The sequence below is a fragment of the Parus major genome, chromosome 2 (genome assembly GCF_001522545.3).
Source record: "Parus major isolate Abel chromosome 2, Parus_major1.1, whole genome shotgun sequence".
Lineage (NCBI taxonomy): Eukaryota > Metazoa > Chordata > Aves > Passeriformes > Paridae > Parus > Parus major.
In genome coordinates, this window is record NC_031769.1 from 14967706 (window position 1) to 14990424 (window position 22719).

Below are 22719 nucleotides of genomic sequence, written 5' to 3' on the forward strand. Positions count from 1 at the left end.
GTCTCTTGTCTTAGTCTTTTTTGTCTTAGCCTGTGCTGAGCCACCAGAGAACATAAGCAATTTTGCTGTTGACAGGTTTCACTCGAGGATGAAGTGGTACAGCACTCTGGTAGTGCTAGAATTTCATGGTGTTAGACTGCAGGAGAATTTAATATTTTTGTTTTGTATTGATTATGGGAAAATTCCCCTACTCTACCTCCACTGATTAACTATGCAAAAAAAAAAAAAATATTATGTAGATGTGTACAAAATGCCTCAGAACTGTGAGAGAGGAACAAGAAAACTTTCATGAGCAACTGAGAAATCCAGCTTTGAACAATGTCAGGGTTTTGAGCATCTTCTCAGCAGCACCTTTCCCGGCAAAGGAGAAAATCAAGAGGCACTCCATTTGTCTTAATTTTATAGGAAGCAGACCAAACCTAGCACTTCTTAAAAGTAGCTTTATTTAGATTAGTGCATTGTTAAATAATTACATTTATTATTACATATTAAATATTTCAATATTTGACATTAATATTTATGTTAAATTATTCGTGCATTATAAAATAAATGCATATAAAAATGGCCTAATACACCAGAAATTATTACACCATCCAAATCTAAATACAATCTTTAAGCCCGGCAGGCAAAGTGTGTGTGAGAAAGACTTAGCAAAGTTTGTTTTTTCATCCTATTATACTACTTCTTATTCTGGTTTTAGAGCTATTTAAATGGAAAGATTAGTGTGTAGCACATGATTTATACTCCTTTTTTTTCTACTTACTTCAGCAACAAACAGTAATGGCAATGTTAAAGAAGGCTGTAATAACTTATTTAATTAAAAATATCACCATTATTTAAACATTTGAAAAAGTCATCCTATGCTTTTAGCTCAGCAACAAGTGAGCTATTTGTTGGATCAGTTGGATCAAGTTTCCAGACAACTTCCCGTTCTTCCAGATATACACTGGCTCATTTACAGGAACAAAGACCAAACTGGAACAGACAACTGGCTCACCAGACCTACTGGCCATTCATCACAGTGTGATGCTTCAGCAGAGGACATGCTCCGTTTCCTCTTCCCAGCATAAACTAGTCTGCAATTGATTTTTTGAGTGAATTTTCAAAGTTGCTGAAAAGATTTGGGACTCAACACTGGAGCCCTTTGAAAACTCAAGTTCATTTACATACAGATGCTCCTCTGTATCAGAATGTGGTGCTCTGCTCTGTGTTGGCATGCATTTCACATAAGACTGCAGCAGCAGAAATCAAGATCCCCTCCCATAATTATTCCTTATGTCTTTCTTCATAATCAAAACAATCAAGATCCTCAGCTAGGGACTGCTGTGGAAAGATGTTAAGCTACAGATACTTCCACAAACACTGTCTAGGGCTTTAGCCCTCCTCAAAGAGAAATCTCATCTTTGGGCAGGTATGCAAAACTTCCCTGTTAGGTTGTTTTTGGGGTTGTTTTTTATTTTAAAATAAGCATCACCAGCAATAAAAAAAATAGATTCAATTGAATTCTTATGATGAGACTGAAATAAAAATATCAGTTACCACCCACTTCCATTCTGAACTGTGTTGTAACCTCAAATCATTGCTCATATTGTTATTTCAAATTTATTATCACCTGGCTGGGTATCCTTCCCGTATGAGAAAGATTTTCGTAAGATAACCAACAGAACCCCAGAGAAAGTAATTCTTATAAATGCTTAGGACTGATAGAGGGAGGAGAACAGTTTCATAAAAGTCCACATTGTGCTAATAAACATGCCAAGACAAAGTATGATCACAGACAACATTATGTCCAGCCAACAGGATTTATTTCCTTCTTTCAGGAAGAAAAAAAAAGTTACATGGCTTGATCTCTGATCTTGGAACACTGCCTTCAACTGCTTCAAAAATCTATTCAGCTCTCAAGACGTGTGACAAAGAGAGAATATTTTTCCTTGAGTGTGTGTAGCGTGGAACCTAAAAAAAAAAGTATAATTTTGGCTGTAATGTTTGTCACAACACGTATTTGAGCAATGCTGTAAGGTATTCTCCACTGGTATGAGAAGAAGCTCACAGTTAATTTAAAGGAGATGCACCATCCAAACATACCAAACAAAAGCAGTCCCAGGGCCTTCCACTGGAGCACTCACATAGGGAAAGAGAGAAAAAGCTTTGTTCTTTATCTTCAATAACAGGAAGAGTCTTCCTGGAAGGAACAGACATCAGGGGAAAGCTGGTAGACTCCCATAAAAAGACATGTCGTTTTCAGGAATGATGTGCAATGGGCTGGGCAGCAAAATGTTTTAATGTGTTACAAAAGATTACACTCCCAAAGCCAGTTTTGACTGAACAAGGAAAACCCAAACTGACTGCTGAACAAGCTTCTGAAGGACAGACATTAAAAGGTTCAAGGCTGCAAGGAAGGTTCTGAGCTAACCAAGTTAACTGTCAATTTCCTCTGATTTTTAAGTACATCATGTACATGTAGAACAGCTACTGTGAGGAACTCATACTGGAACAGCAAGACTGAGTATTTCTAAGGGCCTTCTCCTTGGCACAGAGACAAACTTTAATTGCAGATCGTGGGTAAAGAGTAAATGAGCTGTTTAATCTGAAAAATTAAACCTCATATATAGACAATGTCCAGCTCTGCCAGCTAGACAGCAGGTATTTGACAGCAAACTGTTCATAGCCTACTTCCATCATCAGAACAATTTAAGTTATATCAGAATAGGTTTTTTGCTGTCATGCTTCCCATTCCCAGACATCTTTGTAAAGTCTGGGAACAGAGATGCCAACATATCCCATTCTGACCTACATAGCAAACAATTGGACTTGTGTTCCTACTGTGTTATCACCAAAATGAATCATTGTCATGTCTCCTCAAAGGCCTAGCAAGATGGAGACTTTTCTGCTGGGAAGTGTCAGCTGAATCCTGCACCTACTGCTCTCATGACACCAACTGCATACTTTGTGTTTATCGCAGAAAAGAAAAACATCCAGCAGAAAAAGGCTAAGCTTTGAATTTTACTCTTTGCCAGGAAAAACATGGGAACAAGTGAAGCACAGCTCTGAAAGCTCAAGCTTATTAAACTCTAAGGACAACGAAAACAACCAAAAAATTTGCATTAATCTTTTTTGAAAAACAGAATAAAGATGCTAGATAAAAATGTTCATACACACACACACAAACCCATACATTGCACAAATCTGAGGAATAGAAATGGCCATGCTGCAGCATCATTGTTCACTAGTTCTGCATCTGAGAAAAAATTTAGGGATATGTCCTGCTGTTACTTGACCCAGAAGGAAAAAGTCCTGCTCGAATGGGGTATGAAGATGGCAAACCATTCTTTGCATTCTCAGGCTTCAGAACTCCCTAGGTCAGCTTGGCAATTAATGGTTGCTATTGACTTAGAAAGATTAACCCCAGGGGAAGTCATCCCTACCAGGAGTGAGCAGCTGGCAGTTGTTAATATTTATGGTCTTCTGCTGCAATGGTGAGTAGGATCTGAAAAAGTGTAGGAGATTTGGACTAGGTGTCTTTGAATCAAGCCTGCATTAACCTATGTGATCTGAAGCTTCTCTCTTACCAGCATTTGGAGCATAAAATTCTATCACTTATGCCTAACTGCCACATACTTGTAACCCTATACATGTGGGATAAAATTAAATCAAGACAAACAGAAATGCCTGTATTCCCCCTTTATAATTTATAAGGATAAAAACAAGTTTTTTTGCCAGGGCAGGGTTCAGGAACTTTAGATATCTAGCTAGAAAAAAATTCTTCTCTTCCCATTAAGAGATATCTCATAGAGTTTGTCAGACATCCAAAGAGTTATTTCTGCTCTCTTCATTAGAAACTGTGTTTTGTAAGCTACAGAGATATGCTCTTCACAGACCACCATTCACTTAAACAAATTATTAATCATAACGTGATTCTGGAAGGCAAGAAGCACTCCATCTCCAACCATGACTTGACAGCATTTGGTTTGACCTTTGTTCTGTTTGGAAAATCCCCGAAGTTAAAAATGTTTGTTGGGTGAGTTGAAGCTGGCTGACAATGAGATTGACTTTTTCAGGGGTTTGTTTTCTTCTTTGCTGAGCTCTGTTGACTGGGGCATTTAGGGACCAACCCTTCAAAACCATTGCTCTTTGAAATGCACCCTCATTTCAGTAATCTCTGCCTGCACCTGAGGAAGAAAAGCACCAGATATGTTATTCTTTATCTTATCAAAGACTTCAACAGCACAATGGAAGAGTAACTTACTGAACAAATACAGAGGACATGTTTTACTTTATTATTTATCTCATAGAAGAAATATAAAATTAATTGCTGCAACACAGTTCAAAGATTGAAAATACTGTTTACAATAAAAAGGAAGACTAAAATTGTAATAGCCTAAGTGGCAGAAAGTGTTAAAGTCTGTTGCTAACTGTAAGTATTTGCATTCTTAGGATAACTGAAAATTATAATATTCCAGATTCATAACCAGCTGCAATATTAACCCTCTTAAACATGGAGTTTAGAGCAGAACTGTAATCACTAAGGTCATTAATGTCTCAACAAAACAGGTCATGGTCATTTCAAATGAGACCTTACTTTGCAAGCTCAGACATCAAGCAATTACAGCAAACGTTCTTTTGACTGGTGTCCAAAGATAATTTTCAAAAGGAAGAAATATGAATCACCTAAAGATTCACAGAACAATTCTATACATTTTAATTTTGGTGTAAAAACATCTCTGAATCTTATTTCATTATGGAGTTGGCAATGCTCCTTTTATCTACTGCAATGGCTAAGTACTCATCCTCCCACATATTGGATGCTGTAGTTTCCATTCAGTATGCTCTCTGAAAACCCATCCCTCTATAAAAGTAGTGCACCACTGGACTACAGAAAAATAAGGCAGGAAAACTGATTCAAAGAGACAAGGCAGTGATACTTGATATTGCTGGATTGTGTTATCTTGCCCTATGTAATTATTTTTGATAATTAATCTAAAAGTAAGTTCTACTTATTTCACTACCTGAACTACAAAGCCTCTATGTATTTTCCCAGTTCTTTATCTCGCCCTGAAAATCTCTAGAAATCATCTCTAGAGAAGGGCTTTAGAAAATCAAACTTCAGATAGAAATATTCAGAAAGAATGTAAGTACTACAGCTCTTTACTCCAGCAATTCAACTTCTAACACATTTACCTTTTCTCTGCAGGAAAGCAATGTCTTTCCAATGACCAACATGAGAAAAAGCAATACAGAATTACAGAAATTGTTCCATCTTGAGGAGTCAGCAACACAAATGGAGACAATACTTCAGTGATTTCTGGGGTTTTTACCTCCCCTGTTGGGCTGTGAGCATAATACCTACAAGACATATTCTGGGAGCTGTTCCATGCAAAATTCCTGTACAGGGCTGCACTGTTTACATTGACTACAAATCTGTATCCACAAGAAAGCTCAGCATGGGAACAAAAACCTATCTCTGGAGACCTTCAGGGAAACAAATTGACCATGGTTTTCCCCGTAACAACAAGAGAAAACAGAATGAATCCTGAAGGGTAGAGTGCCTCTCAAAAATTTGCAGGGAACTTCTTCTTTCTAATATAACAGACTGTGTTAAACAAGTCTCTTTACTGAGGAGACTTCCCAAAACTACATGTTCAATAAAGGTGAGAGCCATCAAGTTCAGATTATTGATCCCTCTATGAGCCATGGGAAATGCAGTATGGAGATTCAGTCTACACAATAAATGAAGTAGTAAAAAAGAAATTACATTGCAATGTGAGAAGCACCTTTTGAAAACTACCTGTTTCTTGAATACAGCTGTATTCATTATTGCTTCACAAAATACTAGGGGAAGTGAAATACTATTTCTTTACAGGTCAGATACAATGAAAGTACAATAGCAAGGGTGAAAAGAAGCAGGGAGGTCCTGCAAGAGAAAGCAAAACCAATCCTCTGCTAAAGAAAGTATGAGAAACAGGTCTGCAAAAGCAGTGGATCAAGACTTTCAACTAAGAGGATTTATGGAGAAGGAGATTTTATCTCCAGGCACAGGTTAGCCTCAAATAAATCCTAACCCTTGTTTTAAACAAACTGACCCCAAGTTACCCATGATGTTTAGAAGAATTTAGTACTAGAAGAGAACCTTGGTGGTAATAAGCAAAAGAAAGCATTTAGAATTTTCCAGTGAACAGCATGACTTTACTTTGAAAAACCTACTACTTGTTGATTTATTGTATCTCCAAAGCAGCCCAGGCTGGAAATATTAAACTTTCTTCAGCTGAACATGGCACGGACCTTTTAACTAGTTTGTCTGCAAAATTATTTAAAGAGGTTCTTTGTCTACCTTTTTCTTTTCCAAAGGTACAAAATTTTGTTAAGCAAAAACACACCCTGTACCTCTGGAGAGCATTAAAAAAAACAGAACTTGCAAATTTGTTTCTATGATGGAAGTCTTGCTGTTCAAAGAACACAATTCCTCAATTACCAGAGACCCAGCACAAGCATGGAGCACAGCAGGGTTGTGGCTGAGATCCTGACTGCCCTAGACCTAGAAGTGACACAGCACCACAAATGTGTCAGATCCAAGTGGGACAAGCTCTGCTGGGCAGCAGCATCCTGTACCACACTACTGCACTTGTGGAAGCAACAGCAATTGTCCCAGAGACACAGCACTGTGTCCTAAGGTGATTCTGCACCTGCATCACTATCTCCATATGGCACTGTATTTTCTGGGGCTTTTCTACCAGTGCAATTCACCAGTCTGCTCCTCATGGCCTCTTATTTTCCTGCAGAACCTTTTAGAACTTAATTTTTAGTCAGGATTTGAGTGTCATGAGGACTTTGTAAGCTGGATATGCACAGTGGCCATGTCAAAGCAATAAGCTAGAACAATGAAGAGGACAACCATAACCCCCAGTTATGCCAGGCGGCTTGTGGACATGGATTGAGAGAAAAGGACACAGTGTGACAGGAACAATAATAAGGGACCTCAATAATAAAACGTTATGAACAGGTACCCACCTAAAATCTACAGATACAAATGTGGGGCAGCCTGGGAAACAAGCAGGAGAAGCTAGAGCTCCTTGTGCTGTTATTACAACACACTGTGGGAATAATAGCTCTGGTAGGAGGGCTTGCATGTGATGGGAGCATTGTGATGGATGGATATGAGTTCCTCTGGAAATACAGGGAAAGAAGGGAAGACTTGGGGCTTTTTGTATGAAGGAGCAGCTTGAACACTTGTTGTAGACAGCATTTTGATTGAGAGCATGTTTCAGGATCAGAAAAAAAGCCACTAAGAGTGACAATGATGGGGCAGCACATTTCAGCCTAGCTGCCCATGGTGATGGGGACAGTCAAGCACTAGAACAGGCTGCACAGTCTCCAAATATCCTTGGAGATCTTCAAGGCCTTACTAGATAAAAAGTCCTGGTCTAATCTCACAGCTGATACCACTTAAGAAGGCAATTGGACTAGGTTCAGAGTTCTCTCCCAACCTGAAATATGCTGTGATTCCAAGTCTCAAGAACAGAAACCAAGACAGGATTGCTACTTCTGTAGCAAGAAGTCTGTTTTGTGACTGTGTCTTCACAAGCATGGCACTAGGATGCTCACCCAGGAATTAACTGTAGGCCAAGGCTGCAGATTCCCAAGAAGTTTTAGAGGAACGAGGAACAGTGGCAGTTGCAGCAGAACCTATTCCTGCAACACTTGTGAGCACCAAACATCTAGGGAAATAAAAATAAAAATCCCTGGCAACAAATATTAACTTTGAAGTTAATATCTCAAGCGTATTTTCTCAGGACAAGGAACTTCCGAATGTTTCAGTGTCCCTAACCATTTAAGAGCTGGGAAATATGAGACTTGCACTAAAAAGTATTTCCAGCAAGGGAAAGGGGAAGAGGGGCAAAACTGTGTTTAACTCACTGGAGTTCCTTATCTGACCTCCCAAACAACCCCACCATACAATACAGCAGATCATGACCAAGTTTGAGAAGTAACTGAAAGTTACTGCCTTGCTTTTGCAGAGACATTGTTTACATGTTTCTGGAGCACATGAACGAGCTCTTAAATCTAGATCATAATCACAGCCCTTTCCTGACATACATCCAGCTCTTGTTTTCAGTGACAGAACCATATTGATGGTTTCTAAATATTTCCAATGTAAGACTGCTACCCTCAGGAAATTATAATCATATCATCTCTTGATTTCATAAATACATCCCCTTAAGTCTTGGTTCTCTTCCCACAGGTGGCTTCAGTTTCATTCAGTTCTTCCCCAGACATAACTAATACTTTAGGGAAGCTCATGGTCAGCCCTCCACCTCCTCCAGCTACAGCCTCTTTTAGGGAAGCTGCCTGCTGAGTTTATTTACATCACCAATGAGAGCTGATCCTTGCAGCCTCTAGGCTTCAGCGCCTGGTCACCAGCTCCCTTGACTTGTAGATATCTGAAAAAATAACCTGTGCATTCCACTGCTACAACACTGCTTTTGGCTTCTTTCTGCTCTTTTCAGAAATTGGCCTGCAGTCATGACAACAGCTCAGAACTATTCCCAAAAGGGACAGGCAGTCTAAACAGAAAAGTGACGCTGAAAGGCGCTGCATGTACAGTAACCATGTTCTGCCCTGCCTTTTAAGGGATATTAAGCAGCTTGAACATCTATAACCATTTAAAAATGAAGCTTGGGCTTCAGCACGGCTCAACCATATAACAAAATACAAAATTCACTGTTATTTGTCTACAACTGTCCTGTATCTATGTGTCAAAATTAATCTAAAATCTTTCCTGCCTATGTCAGTGGATCACTGTGAATATAATGGAGTTAAGTACCAACTGCCACAGTTCTGCTGCATGCTTCTGTCCCTGGTAACCCATATTCTTATTACTACACTATTACACATTTGGTTAATCTAAAAGAAAGAAAATTCAAAAGAGTACTGCCCTAATCTTCAAAAAGCTAGACAGTATATTCCTGTTTAAACTGTAGACAATGTACCTCTAGGTTCTGTAAAGATCAAGGTAGCAGCAGGCTCCTTACAGAATCTGTGTCAAGTTTGCTATCAAAGCCTTGTGCTTGGACCAATAGCAAGTGCAGTAGACTTCATACCATCCTCCAGAAAGAAGTTCTAATACCAGGATTTAGGTAGAAAATTAAGTTTCAAATTCAAGGCTCAGTCTTGAAGAAGTTAATATGAGAATTAATTTCAACAACCAAGATAATGACAATGTGAGTCATTGTTTAAGAAAACATTTATGAATCAGAAAAGATTATTATTTTAAACTCCAAATAAACTGTTATGGAATTGACCTGAAGGTCTAACCCTTTAGTTTGCCAACTGCTAGAAGATACATTTCCTTGTCCAGTTTTTACAAGTGCATACAAGGAAGTATGCATTATTGCCCCCAGTATTTCCAATAAATAATAAATATATCAGAGAAAAGAGAAAACACACCTATAAATTGTTCAGATCAAACCATTAGAAAAATGTCTACACAAGGTTGTATACCAGTGCAACATTAAATAATGTGAAAATACTGAAAATGAAAGTTATCATAAAATTGATGTTTCATCTATATTATTATCTCTGAATACAGTAATTTCCTTTACAGAATTTCTGTTAAGAATGAAGAAAACATTCTGTGGAATTGCTAACAGTGCTACCATTTAGTCTAATGCATGAGTGGCTCTCAAACTGGACAGGTGAAATACTCCCAAATGTACTTTTAAATTTTGATATCTGCCTGCTCTCCATTTCCCATTTTATTCCTTCTCCTCCACCCCCCTTCCTGTGAAAAGACTTCTTTTTGTGGTAGATGCAAAGAGCACTCAATGTTTTAAGTCAACAAAAAGCACTGACTCTGCTGATCCAACTGATCTGGAAATGGCAACAGCCACTGTTCTACTGAATATCTGAAAACCAAGGCAAGGTTTTGGAACCTGGGAACAGGACTCCAGCATAATACATGATTCTCTGGATCTCTGCACAGGACAGATCCCTCCGCAGGAATGCTTTGATGTCACCTAGTAAGCAGCAACTTTGGGGAGAGTGATGAAGCAAGAAGAGCATTCAAGAACCCCTGCCTGAACCTGAAATACAGGTTTAAAGTGAAGCTGAAGGCAAAATAAGAAACAAGTGTGGGTGGAGACCAGTCCTGGGTAGAGAAAACAAAGGAGAGTTAACTAAAGACACCTGAAATCAGGTGGTAAACACAAGAGCAAACCCACCTTTCCAACAGAAAACAGTGGCACTATCCTTGGAGAGCTGTGGTGGTGCAATGCTTTACGAAACTGCAAACCCGACTATCTAATTCCATCCTCTTTATTTGTCTTGACACTATCTACATGAATGGAAAACAACTGCAAAAATAGATACACACACTTCGGTTTTACTGGCTTCCAAAACACGACTGGATTGGAAACAATGGGTCCAACACACTTATCTTCTTCCAGACTGTGGTTTCATGGAAAGGTGGTTGTTTCTTGAGCTTTTAATTAGCATATCATTTGTATGCTAGCCAAGAGAATTCCCAAAGGCTTTTTCCCCATACTGCTCCTGTCAGCCTTTTTTACAGTAGAGTGCCCAACTGAAGGCTACTTCCAAAATGCATCTGTAAAACTTATATTTGAGTATTTTTCATTCATAAAACAGAAGGAAACTGAGGAGTAAGGAGAAGAAAAATGTACAGAAAGCAGACCTGTACAAAAATTATCACGATGGAAACCAGAGATTGCTTGATTCTCCATTCCCCATAATAGAAATATTAAAAGTAATGTTCTTTGGACTGTGTGTCACATATAATTCCTTAAACAGAATATCAGCTACTATGTTTCTGTGCTTAAAGTCATTTTCCCACTGCTTTTTGTTGACTGTTTGCATTATTTAACTTTAAAGAGTCCAAGAGGCTTCTGATTGTTTCACTTCCTATTCCTTTCATCCTATTCCTCATCTTGCTGGAATTACTTTTTCCAAATGGTATCAGTAGAGCTGCCAGTCCCCAAGGTTCTTTATTGATCATTTGCTGAGTTTTATCTTCCTTCTGTAAAATCCAGGCACTTTCTCTGACCATAGCTATAAATTTCTCCAGCTGTGGCTGATTAACATTCTTGCTGATATTAAGGTCTTGTTCAAAGGGATTCCAGATATAAAGAGGAGACGACTCAGGCTTATTTACTTCCTTTCCCTGCAGACAGCATAAAGAAAAAGCCAAAGTTGCATATGTACATTACAGGCTGAGCAAATAACAAATCACTTGAGTTATTACATTAAAATGAAGTGTTTTGACCTATTAGAGAACATTTTACAGAACAGTAAATCATTAATCAAGTTAATTTTCCTGTCAACCTGACTGTATGATTCCTGCTCTCTGAACCCTCAGTGGCGGTTTTCTTTGCAACATTCAACTTAGAATTCCTTTAAGGTAAAGAACACACAACTACAGCTTAACCTATCTTTTTGGCCAATCTCCCATTTGCTGTCCACCAAACCTCAGAACTCACCTACTGCATCCTCCTACTCCTAATCTTCACTTGCCTATGGGCAGCATGAGTGTGTCATATTAACCTGCATAGCACAGTTTGATAAAATATTGCATGCACTTAAACTGTTCAAACCATTCCTCCCACACTGTTCAGAGAGCTCACAGTGCAGGTGTAAGTGAGTAAGATTGCTTCCTTGGCTGAAATTCCTTCCAGTTTGGTCTGTCTTTTAGGCACAGAGCTATGCAGGTCATGGTCCACTGTTAGGCACCTGGTATAGTACAACACAAATAGCTGACAACTATGTAATTTGTTATTGAAATGCACTTCCATCTCAATGCTTATCAGTGTTTCTTAGCTGACTGGTTCTGTATAGCAGAACACCTCTTCAAGCCTTTCCGCTGCAAGCTCTAGCAGGAACCCACCAGCTCCTGCTGGTCCAGGAAGTGTCTATATACACCTTACATACTCTTGCCCCAGGGCCAAGAGCACTGTCAGAAAAACACCAGCAGCACAGGTCACTCCCCTGACTAGCTCAGGCTCCAAATGTGTTTTTGTTTGCTTTATTCAGGTTTAATAGCAAACAGAAGTTCTCCACCTATATAAATCAGTTTTTAGGATCAATCTGAAAGGGAGCTCTTCAGCCAGTGATGCACAATGCCCAAACAGGAAACAGAACAAATGAGTGGCCACACAGTAATGTGGCACTGAAACCCCATTCTGGAAGCAGCCCAGCAGGAACAGGTGTGAGTTATGGAGGTTACATTTTCATGTATTTCTATTACACCTGCATGCACACACAGATTGATAGGATGCCATAAGCATACAAAGCAAACCAAAGTGCTAGCACAGAATTACCGTGCTATGGCATTGCTTACTGAGCTGCAATACAGTTACTGTAGGCTGATACAAACTCCAGTAGAAAACTGCAGCGCCAAGAGCACACCCAGAACTCAGCTGTAAGTTTGAATGTAGGCTCTGTTTGGGTCTGGACTCCCAACTTTAAATGCAAATCCTGTCAGCTCACAGGGTTTGTCACAGACTTTTGCTATGCCAGACATCATGACACTTTAAAAGTTTTCCTCCCACAGAAGCAATATAGCTTCAACTTTTTAGAACTGTCACTTTTATTAGAGGTCTTTTCAGTAAAATCACACTAGCTTTGCATCAGTTTCTGCTTTCCAGCATATCCAAGTAACGACACTGTAAATGTTCTTTAATAGTACTGTAAGTTACTGGGCTCCAAGAGGAAAACACTCCTCCTTCACAGAATGGACTCAGTTTCTTCCCTACAAATATATTTTTTATATATAATTCAGATGACAGAAATTGCTGTTTAGCATATGTAGTTTGTCAAATGGCAGAGAGATTTGATTGATAATGATGAGCAATTAAAATCCATTCACCTTTCGAAGATTTAAGGAGTTCTTTCTGAAATCAAAGTTTCCAAAATATTCAAAAAACTCGCCCAACAATACATCTAAGGGAAAGAAGAACAAGAGCCATCAGTAACATTAAGGAAAGGTTTGTTTTCAATAAGCTTATTGAAAAAAAAAAAAAAAAAGAGGATCTACCTACCAAGTGTTTCTGTATTTTTTGTAGGTTTAATCTTCCTTAAATCGCTAACAAATGAGCAATCATATCTTCCAATTATATGCTTGTCTTTTTCATCTGAAAGAAAAATTGTGGGCATATTTTGAAGTAACAAACATTAAAATGCCATTGTATTTAATAAAATTCAGATAAAAAACTGAAATCAATGCTACCATATTACACAAATCAAATTAGGAATTCACAAGTAAACTTTCAGGTTAAGATTCAACTTAAGTGGTAAAAGATTTGACAGGAAAAAGTCTATAGATGGGCAAAGGAAAAGCATCATGAGCAAATGGCACATTTTTAAAATCCTAAAGGACTAAGATAAATGATATCTTCATATTTCTGAAAATATTTCTAATATGTATCAAACAGGGTATCTCTGCATAGAGGGCTGTATTACACACTTAACAGCACAACCCACTGAGGTTACTCCCACTGAGGTTACTCCAAGTCAGACCCAGAGTGTTCACTGTCTTTTCCTGAAAAATTTTAAAGAATTAAGAACACTCTTGTAACTATCAAAACACATGTTTTATGTATAAACATTTCTAACCAGTTCTGATGGAAATGTTTAAAATTATTTTAAAGCAACTGAACACAGACTTTTTTCTCCAGTACCAAGCACTCAAAGCTTCCAAGGAATCACATCAATAAGCAGAAGACACGAGTAAGGAATCAAGAACCTGAGGTGTGATTCTCTATGCTTTCATACAATTCACTGGAGATAACACACCCTGAATGCCATGTAAGAAACTGTCAGAACAGTTTGTTTGTGCAGATACAAGAACGATTTGCAAAAGGCCTGAACAGTATCAAGGATATTACAAATTGGGAGAAGAAAACACAGTCTTTCTTTTAAGTATTTGGTAGCCATAAAACAATACACATCAGTCTGCACAAAATCCTTAATTCCAGAAATGTTCAAGATCCTAGAAGTCTTCTAAGAAACAAAATTTAAAAAAATTCAACATAGGAGCACTGAACAAGTAAATTCCATTTAATTATCTAAGGGACAGAACGAGTCTAAACCCTCTAAATAGAATTAGTATTGTACTGAAAAGGGATTTATTTTGCCTTTAAAGATGCATTATTTTCACTAAAAAATACATGTAAAACTTGTGTATTCCCTCAAACTTAAAACACGCATAATATTCATTAGTACTTGAGAGCATAAATAAATTGCTTGGGTTTATTTATCACTTTAGATAAAACATATGTGCAATAAACACAGAAACTGCTGTGCTTACCTGCAAGTGCTTTAAGTTGGTCTAGTGTTGGAATGATAGGTGGCGATCTCCTCTGCAGAAAAAACATGACCATCATGGTCAGAGAGAAGTTTGTGATCCAGGTACCAGGAGCACTATTTGTAAGTCCATGGACACGAGCCCAACATCGTATAGTGAACACTAATGCTCGTACACGGGAATCAAGACAGCCATAGATATACAAGAGTTCTGAACTTCTTATTGCAATGCTAAAGAAGAAATGGGAAGACATGTAAATGATGACAGAATTATGAAGCATCAGATGCAGTGTTCTTTGTTCATTGTAAGAGAATGGGGCCTCAATAAAAAAAAAACAAACTTTTATACATTTTGAAAAATAGAAGAGAATCATAGAATAGTAGAATGGTTTGGGTTGGTGTGCCTGGAATTGTCCAAGATTAAATATCTGGTAGTTTTCCATAGCAAGAATGATACATCATGGTTCTGGGTAAATAATGTGCATTTGCATTGTTTCCTGTTTCTTTGTTCCACATCACAGTGGGAGGAAAAAAAACACCAAATAGAAAAAACACCATCAAGTACTGTGGAGTCAAACTATGCAGAACTGAGATGAAAAAACATAATTTAGCCACAATTGCCTTTGAGGTACATTAGATAATATCTCTATCCTAACATATAATAAAATACAACTAGAACTTCTTTTACTGTTTTATTTAAAAAGTAATAAAACACTGCACTGAAAAATAATCTAAGTGCAGACACACAATGAAATCCACAAAACAAGTCAGTTTGGTAATTTTTGTATGATTACTGCTTAGTCGAGCTGAAAAAAACAACTAATTTGGAAGGATAAAGGCTTTCAGTTGGATCAGTTCTTGATCTCCATCACGCTGTTATACAACCATTCATGTATTGTACAAATGTGAGGGCAAGAAAACATTGAAAAAAATTGAAGTACAATATGATAGCAAAACTTGCTTTGGATCAGTTTTAGACTAAAGTGTTCTAAAAATTCAGCATAGCCTTTTGTGGACACTAGGTCAAGATTCTGTAACACCTGGGCTCCTGAAATTTCAGCTGTGAGGTGCTTAATGTGTCCAGAGAGATTTGTTTCTAGTAAAAATGATAACAAGACCAGACATGCAGTCCCAACCAGAAAAACTATCAGCAGTGAGTTACAAGGAAGCTTGTACAGAACTACATGCTGAATTTCACTGTGGCTGCATATAGCAAAGTAAATTAATTGTAAGAAACTTTTTCAATATTGCCTTAACTCCTGCATATTCTGAAACAGATCTTTGGGTGACTCAGAAAACTGAGTATATCTGATATGATTGCACCTGATGCAGACAAATCACAAAACTGCACTAAAATTCATATCACAGAATCACAAAATTGTTGGAAGGGACTCATAAGGATCATCAAAGTCCAACTCCTGGCCCTGTACAGGACAGTCCCAAGAGTCACACCTTGTGTGAGAGCATTGTCAAAAAGCTTCTTGAACTCTGTCAGGTTTGGTGCTGTGACCACTTCCCTGGAGAGCCTCTTACAGGGCTCAGCCACCCTCTGAAAAACCTTTTCCTGATATCCAACCTAGATCTCCCCAGACACAACTTCAGGCCATTCCCTTGGCTCCCGTCACTGGTATCCTGAAGAATTATCACTCATATTTTTATATTCCCCAGCAACAATGAAAAGGGTCAGTAACTCATTTTGGTTATGTGAACACTTATGCCAGCGCTGTTTACTGGAGAGAGTGGTTTATTTCTGGTTAAAACACGGACGGCACGAGCACGCCAGGGACGGCGCTGCCGTGTCTGCACTGGGCGGTCCCCGCGGGCACTCCTGGGCAGCCGGCGCCCCCTAGCGGGCAGTGCTGCGAGCGGCCGCGCGCGGCGGGAACACCGCACGCTCCCCGCTAGGGTCCCGAGGCCGGAATTCACCTGGCGTCCAAGGGAAATTCCCAGCAAACAGGTGTATGCAGGCCCTTAACAAGGACAGGACACCAAGATAGCTAGAAGCCAAATGCCTAAAAATCAACATCCTGGAGCTGCTTAATCTGAAAAGCAATCAAGAAATGCTGTATATACGGCAAAGAAAAGTAATGACTAATAAACACTGACTGCCTTCTTTCCAGTTTTATAAGACAACCTTATTCCATAGACTGGTTTTTCAGTCTTCAGCTTCAGCTAGCAAGTGTTTCCTGTGCTGGACAACGACAACTTAAGGATATCAAACTCTAACCTCTAGAAGTCAAAAAATATCTTTTTACTTTCAGAGCCAATATTCACATTTGTTAAGTACACGGTAAAGAGAAGACTGAACAGTTGATATTACAGGTTTTCAGCACACTTTAAGAATTCTCTGCAAACTTTTTAAAACCAGGTCTCACCTGTTGCTCACTGACAGATCACACTGGAATCCTGTCGGCTGATGGGAAAATTTCACTAGAGGGCAGCGGGCATTGAGGATCTTCTGTACATTCGCACACCCAGGACCAAAATTATCAAGGCAGTCTCCAATCACAGAAAGAATCCTCTGAGTTGCTAATCTTTCCGATGGTAATCTTTTCATCTGATACTCCATTTCAAAGGGACCTTTTTTCTAACACAGAATTTTAAAAGCAAGCTGTTAGCTCTCAAACAAAAAAGACATTTAAAAATACTTTTGAAAGACCACCACAATTTGCAAAGGAGTTTGTACAACTAGAACTGAAAGACAAGAATTATTCAAAGCAGTCCACTGAATTTAAAATAGGTAAAAACATATTGCTCTCTCTTTTACATTCTTATCTGGTGATTCAATTTTTCTAGGTTAATAGTGATGAACTTATTATAAAGCTAAATGTTCTAACAGAAGTATTAGTATCCCATTAGTATCCCATTACTGGCTAAAAAAATGTAATTCTGGAATTACCAACAGAGCATATATGCTCTGACTGCAAAGAGGACAATACAATTACAGAGGGGCAACACAACCGAACTACCAAGAACTTCAAACTATTGGTAATTCCATGTCAAAGCCTCAAAAAACAATGCATTATTAGTAAATCAAGTAGCAGTGTAAGGAAAAAGTCTTTTTCATTTAAAAAAAGTAAAAGAAATTAGCATGCAAATTACTTAATCCTTCAAAATTAAGATATGACTCTGTAAAACTTAAAATAATCACTTCAGATCATATGTACTTCCCCTGGAAGACAAAAATATTGTGAAGATATATTCTAATATCAGAAATTAACTTCTCTGTAGGTCTTCATATTTTGTTTTGCTATATTAGTAGTTTTTACCTCAATAAAATACTTATGAAATCTCTGTTTTCTTTATAGTCTTGTGTTTTTAAGACATAAGCTAATTTTGATTGCTAATCCAATACTTGACACTGATTTATCCTCCCCCTTGGAACATGTCATGGGTGAATGCATACTATACAAATAAAATCACAGTCATCCAACAGTAACTGAGATACAGAGCACGTCATTTTTTTGTCCACAAATTACTAAGCTCACAGACAGGTGAAACAATTCAGAAGTTACAGACCTTGCAACCTTTCCCATAAGGTAACTTCAGGGGCTGAATTTCTGAGTCTCTCTGGCAATCACCGAGCTGACTGATCCCACTCCCCTCCAGTCAGCACCAAGGTGTGGTGGATCATGCCAGGACAGCAGTCCCTGATCCCATCTGGCTGTGTAGCTCCATACTAGAGCAGGGCTGGCTCTAAGTGAAAGGAGCCTGTAACTATCAACATCGAGACAGTTAACAGGAAAGATAAAGATGGGGACTCAGCTGACCTGCAGGTGGGCTGGTGTTGATATTTATATTTGTAATAAAAACCACAATGGGCCTTTCCAGACAGCACCTCCCTATCTCTCAAAAACTGAATGAAGACTGTTTTATAATGATAGATACTCTGAGCAATTAAAAGAACCTTTTAATTGCTTTGATGCTGGCTAGGGGTTATGAAATACTGATACACTTGTGCCAACCCTATGGTTCTTCCCTTATTTTGTCATACTAAATACTAAACTATTACTGTTATTAAAAATAAACTATTACCTTTGGGTAAACTGATACAGTAACCTAAGCAAGGACCACAACCGTTTTAACTTAAACTGCTACTCTGAAACATCACAGAGTCCTGTTTAAAGTCATTCACTGATCTCCCAACTGTCTCAAGGTTAAAAATGCCCTATCTTCGGTCTTGGTAAATAATGTTCCCACTTTGGCCCCTTTTCTTAAACTGCAATTAGTAATCAGTTTGTCATAAGGCTCAAAAACAGGTATTTCACGTAAATAGTGCTGAAATGCCTGATCCTTCTCATTGCTGGCACCTCCTGGAAGGCTACAGAAATGAAGAAATCAGAACATACCATTTCCACTGCTGCTAAACCACCTTGTAACTAAACCTACCTCCCCTTTGTCTCCCCTGAGTACTAAGTCTCTCAGCCATTCACAGGTAATCACAGCTGCTAGTAAACTCACTCATCAAATACTCTACATTTCACAACAGAACTGCTATCTTCACAAAGTATACATATTAAAGAAAACAGCTAGTCACCAAACACGCTTTGAAAATAAACATTTAATTTTGAAAATTATTCCTTCAAAATTTAAGAGGCAACTTCACTGTTTAAACATAAAGATTTTAAGACTTCACACACACGATGATCCTTCACTTCAGCAGACACGTTTGCTTTCATTGTGATTTAGCACTGCAGTAATACTAAAAGCTATACACATTCAAGGGATTATGTCTTTGAAAGCTACTTACACAGCAATATACAAATTGTACAGAAAAGCTGAAAGAATTTTCAATCTTCAAAAGCTTAAGCCCACTGTCTTTTAAGGAAAACAGAGCTAGTTTTTCCCAAACTATCTGTCACCACACAAATGAAAAGTTTTCACAACATGAAAATCACTTACTTGATAATTCATTCATAATCTGTGACCTGTAAGCATTCACCATGACTATCCCACATCCTGAGCTTTTACACCTCCACACACTAAATATGTGCCTATAAATACATATATATGTACTCCAGTACCTAATCCAGTACCTTTCCTGGAGCATGAAGTCATCTCTTAAAGTAAGGAAAATAACCTGACAATCCTGCAAAAACACAAATGTGCACACATGCACAAACTTACTTTGCTTTACAACATGGAAGACTCTAAAAATCACAGCCAAGCTTTAACAGAGCATGGCTGAAGCACAGAAGCCACAGTGAAGAAAACACAACAGTAGAATGGGAACAATTGTTTCTGCTGAAACAATTTTGGAGTGTTCTTCATAGTGAAATTCACCCTAATAGTACAAAATTCATGTATACACCAAATAATTTTCTTTCTATTGCAAAGGAGATCTCGTCCATGTCACATTCAGGTTTTTTAAGCCTTCAGATCCAAACATTCAAATAAACTTGTTCACACTCTATAATATGAACCCATTTAAAACCTAAATAAAAATAAATTGATTCCAGTGTGTGAAACATCAAATGAGCTGCTCTGTTGAAGAAATCCAGCAAACTGAAGACGCACAGCATGACCTTACCATTTTTGTAGCATGCTTTCCTGTATCACCAAAGTCCAAAAACATGTCCACATCAGATCCCAATTTGCCAAACGTGTTGACTGAAGAGCCAAACGGCTTTACCGTGCTGTCTGGGAAATATGCACGTGCAAAATCCCGAACCAAAGAACAGGCCAGAAATCGCAGCTTGATGTTTTCTTCTGTAAGCTGATACTCATTCAGTAGAATGCACATCTGACTGCTTATCTAGTTCAGAAAATAAACACTGTAAAAATACAATGACCATCTTCTATCTACATATATTTTCATCTATTTAATATCAATGCAATTAGAAGATTATTTTTCAAAATTTCAAAAAGATTTCTTTCACACAAATTATTTTCATAATTAAAATGAATAATTTTATTTATTTATTTTAATGTAGGACAACCATTCACATAAAATGCTAATATGTTACCTTTTTTTAATAAAAATAAATACCTTTACAAGTTTCACATGACCACTTGCAAATCTGAAATAAACATGTCTCATTTTTAATTAAGAAAGAGATCTAGAAACCTCTACTTACGCTGTCTGCAAGACAAAGCTTTTCAATAAGGTCTTTCACTGGAATGTGACACTGAGGAGAGAGGTGAAGTGGTGTGTCTTCAACGTGTTGACTCACTGGGTTTTTCAAGGTGAAAGTAAAAAGTCTTGATTTAAATGGGACAACATGATGCTCTGAAGCACTTGGGATCCCAACAGCATCCTGCAATGAGGCTATACTGCTCTTTTCTGAAAACTCTATTAAAGCATTGATGCCCTAAAACATTAAGAATGGAAACACAGGGTGAGATAAATGCACACAATGCTTGAACTCATTGTACTGATATTACTCAGATGTTCCTGGGGCTTCTGAGACAGATTAATATGATAGCCCTGAAGCCAAATGCTAGGTTCCATACCTCAAAACATTTCAGATGCTTTTTCATAAGAGGTTAAAAGTATTTAAGACATGCTATTCTTGGCAGCAAGGACTAAACATAAAAGTTCTGAACTACATTCAACTTCACAACTGAAATACTCAAGAAACATATAAAAAAAAGAGGTATCTCTATTGTTAGAACAATGAACGGTGCTATGTGAAAGTTTCAAAGATTTAGTGCAAAGCAGGTTGCTGGCTATTCCTTAGAGGTCTTGCTTAGCTGACTTGCAAATAAAAATCAACTGCTCAGATAAAAACTGATTTAATGCACTAAGTATATATAATTTGCTTAATTTATGTATGCAGCCTTAATCAAATTTTCTTCCTGGCATTTATTTTCATCTAAGTCTAGATTTTAGTTTACATTGTTTTGTTTGTCCTAAACCAGGACAAACAGTTACTACTTACACGATTTTCAAAAAAGAAATGGCTCTTAACATTCCCATGACTGGATAAGTACTGCAATAATTTTTTTTCATTAAGTTTTGATGGGCACTTAATTAAAACAGTCCGTTCAGCTTGATCCAATCGTTCTGTTTGGACTTCAGCAAATGTCTTCTTTCTGGTACTGCCTTCAGCATCTGTGAGAAGAAATAACCAAGTGTCAAGGCTTTTCTACGTAAACAGAAAGATGCATGGATGGTTTTAGTTCACTTAATCTCTTCCTCTGGATTGAACCACTGAACAAAAGTTTGTCCTGGCTCTCCAAGATCATGACAGCAAAACTGAAAAGAATGAAGAACGAATGAAGGACAATTAAGAATGAATGAAAGCAAGAAATAAAAGTGTATTTCCCTCACAAATGCATACATTTGTAATAACAAGGAGTAAGTAAGGTAAGAAGAAAACAATACTGACATCCCTCAGTGCACAGAAAGCTTCATAATACAAGGAATGCTTGTTCTTTAATTTGCTGTTCACCATCAAAAAAGCACACAAGTAAGAGTCTGGAAATGCCAGCTAGGATGTGAGGCACGTCTAGACCTCTGGCAAGCTTCACTGAAATAATCTCTCTTCACTACCACAAAACCAGTACTTTGGAACAATTCAACACTTGCTGTTTTTACAACTCAGCACCTTCCTTTACAGTACATTCCTACTCAAGACTTTCACTTAATAATACACTTTCATCTACTCCAGTACAATAAACCCGCAGTCCAGTCATATCTCATCACACTACTGGCAGTCTGTACTGCTGCTCACAGCTTCCAGAATTCACATGGAATTGAGATGTGCCGAACATCCAGAAACATGGAACTTTTCTCCTCTTTGCATACAGGCAAAGAGGCCATCTCCCAAATCTGAAATCATGATCACTTCCCTGCATAGCTTTCAAACTAATCCACTGACCACATCACATCAGCAGAGCCTGTGAAGCTTTTGCCTCTTAATACTTCCCTTCTGTCATTTGGGTTTGGAAGCTGGGGAGCACTTCCCAGCAGCTACCATCTGCCACAGGAATATTTAGTATACAGCTCTTTACTTCATGTTTTTGGTTTTAAAGAACCCACAGAATATTGCAGCCTCCAGAAAACTTTTAAGAGTCATTACATGGCAGTTGTTAGTATTACTTGATAGTATTTCTTTTATAAAAGTCTTTCATTTTATAAGTTTACTGAGCTCTCACAGAGACTTGTAAATAATAACCACAGGAGTTCTTTCAACAGCCTAGTTTTATACAGCATTTTTCATTAGGAAACTAAGGAAGCACTTCATGAGGATGACAAATATCACAGTTTCCACAGAAACACAGAAGGATGAAGTGACCAAGATGCAGAAAAGACAAGTCCTATGGATGGATGACATGACCAGGAGGTCTCTGCACTAGGCCAGAATGGCTGTGACTTTTGTCTAATTTACTACCTGTACATGCTTAGCCACTACGGAGATTGTGTGATCTCATAACTCCCGGCTCTGCTGTCCTTGGCACAGTCTGAGC

At 38.1% G+C, this 22719-nt stretch overlaps 1 protein-coding gene across 1 annotated transcript; it reads right to left on the reverse strand.

Annotated features, from left to right (window-relative positions):
- Window positions 1–9445: 9445 nt before the first annotated feature.
- MTPAP (mitochondrial poly(A) polymerase) lies at window positions 9446–21358 on the reverse strand. Its single transcript, XM_033511326.1, has 8 exons — window positions 21189–21358; window positions 20385–20618; window positions 19838–20062; window positions 16683–16894; window positions 14312–14538; window positions 13044–13136; window positions 12872–12945; window positions 9446–11170 (listed from the first exon to the last, which is right to left on the reverse strand). Exons 3-8 carry the CDS (start codon window positions 20048–20050, stop codon window positions 10832–10834), a joined length of 1158 nt encoding a protein of 385 aa, XP_033367217.1. The 5' UTR covers window positions 20051–20062; window positions 20385–20618; window positions 21189–21358; the 3' UTR covers window positions 9446–10831.
- Between the last annotated feature and the right edge of the window lie 1361 nt (window positions 21359–22719).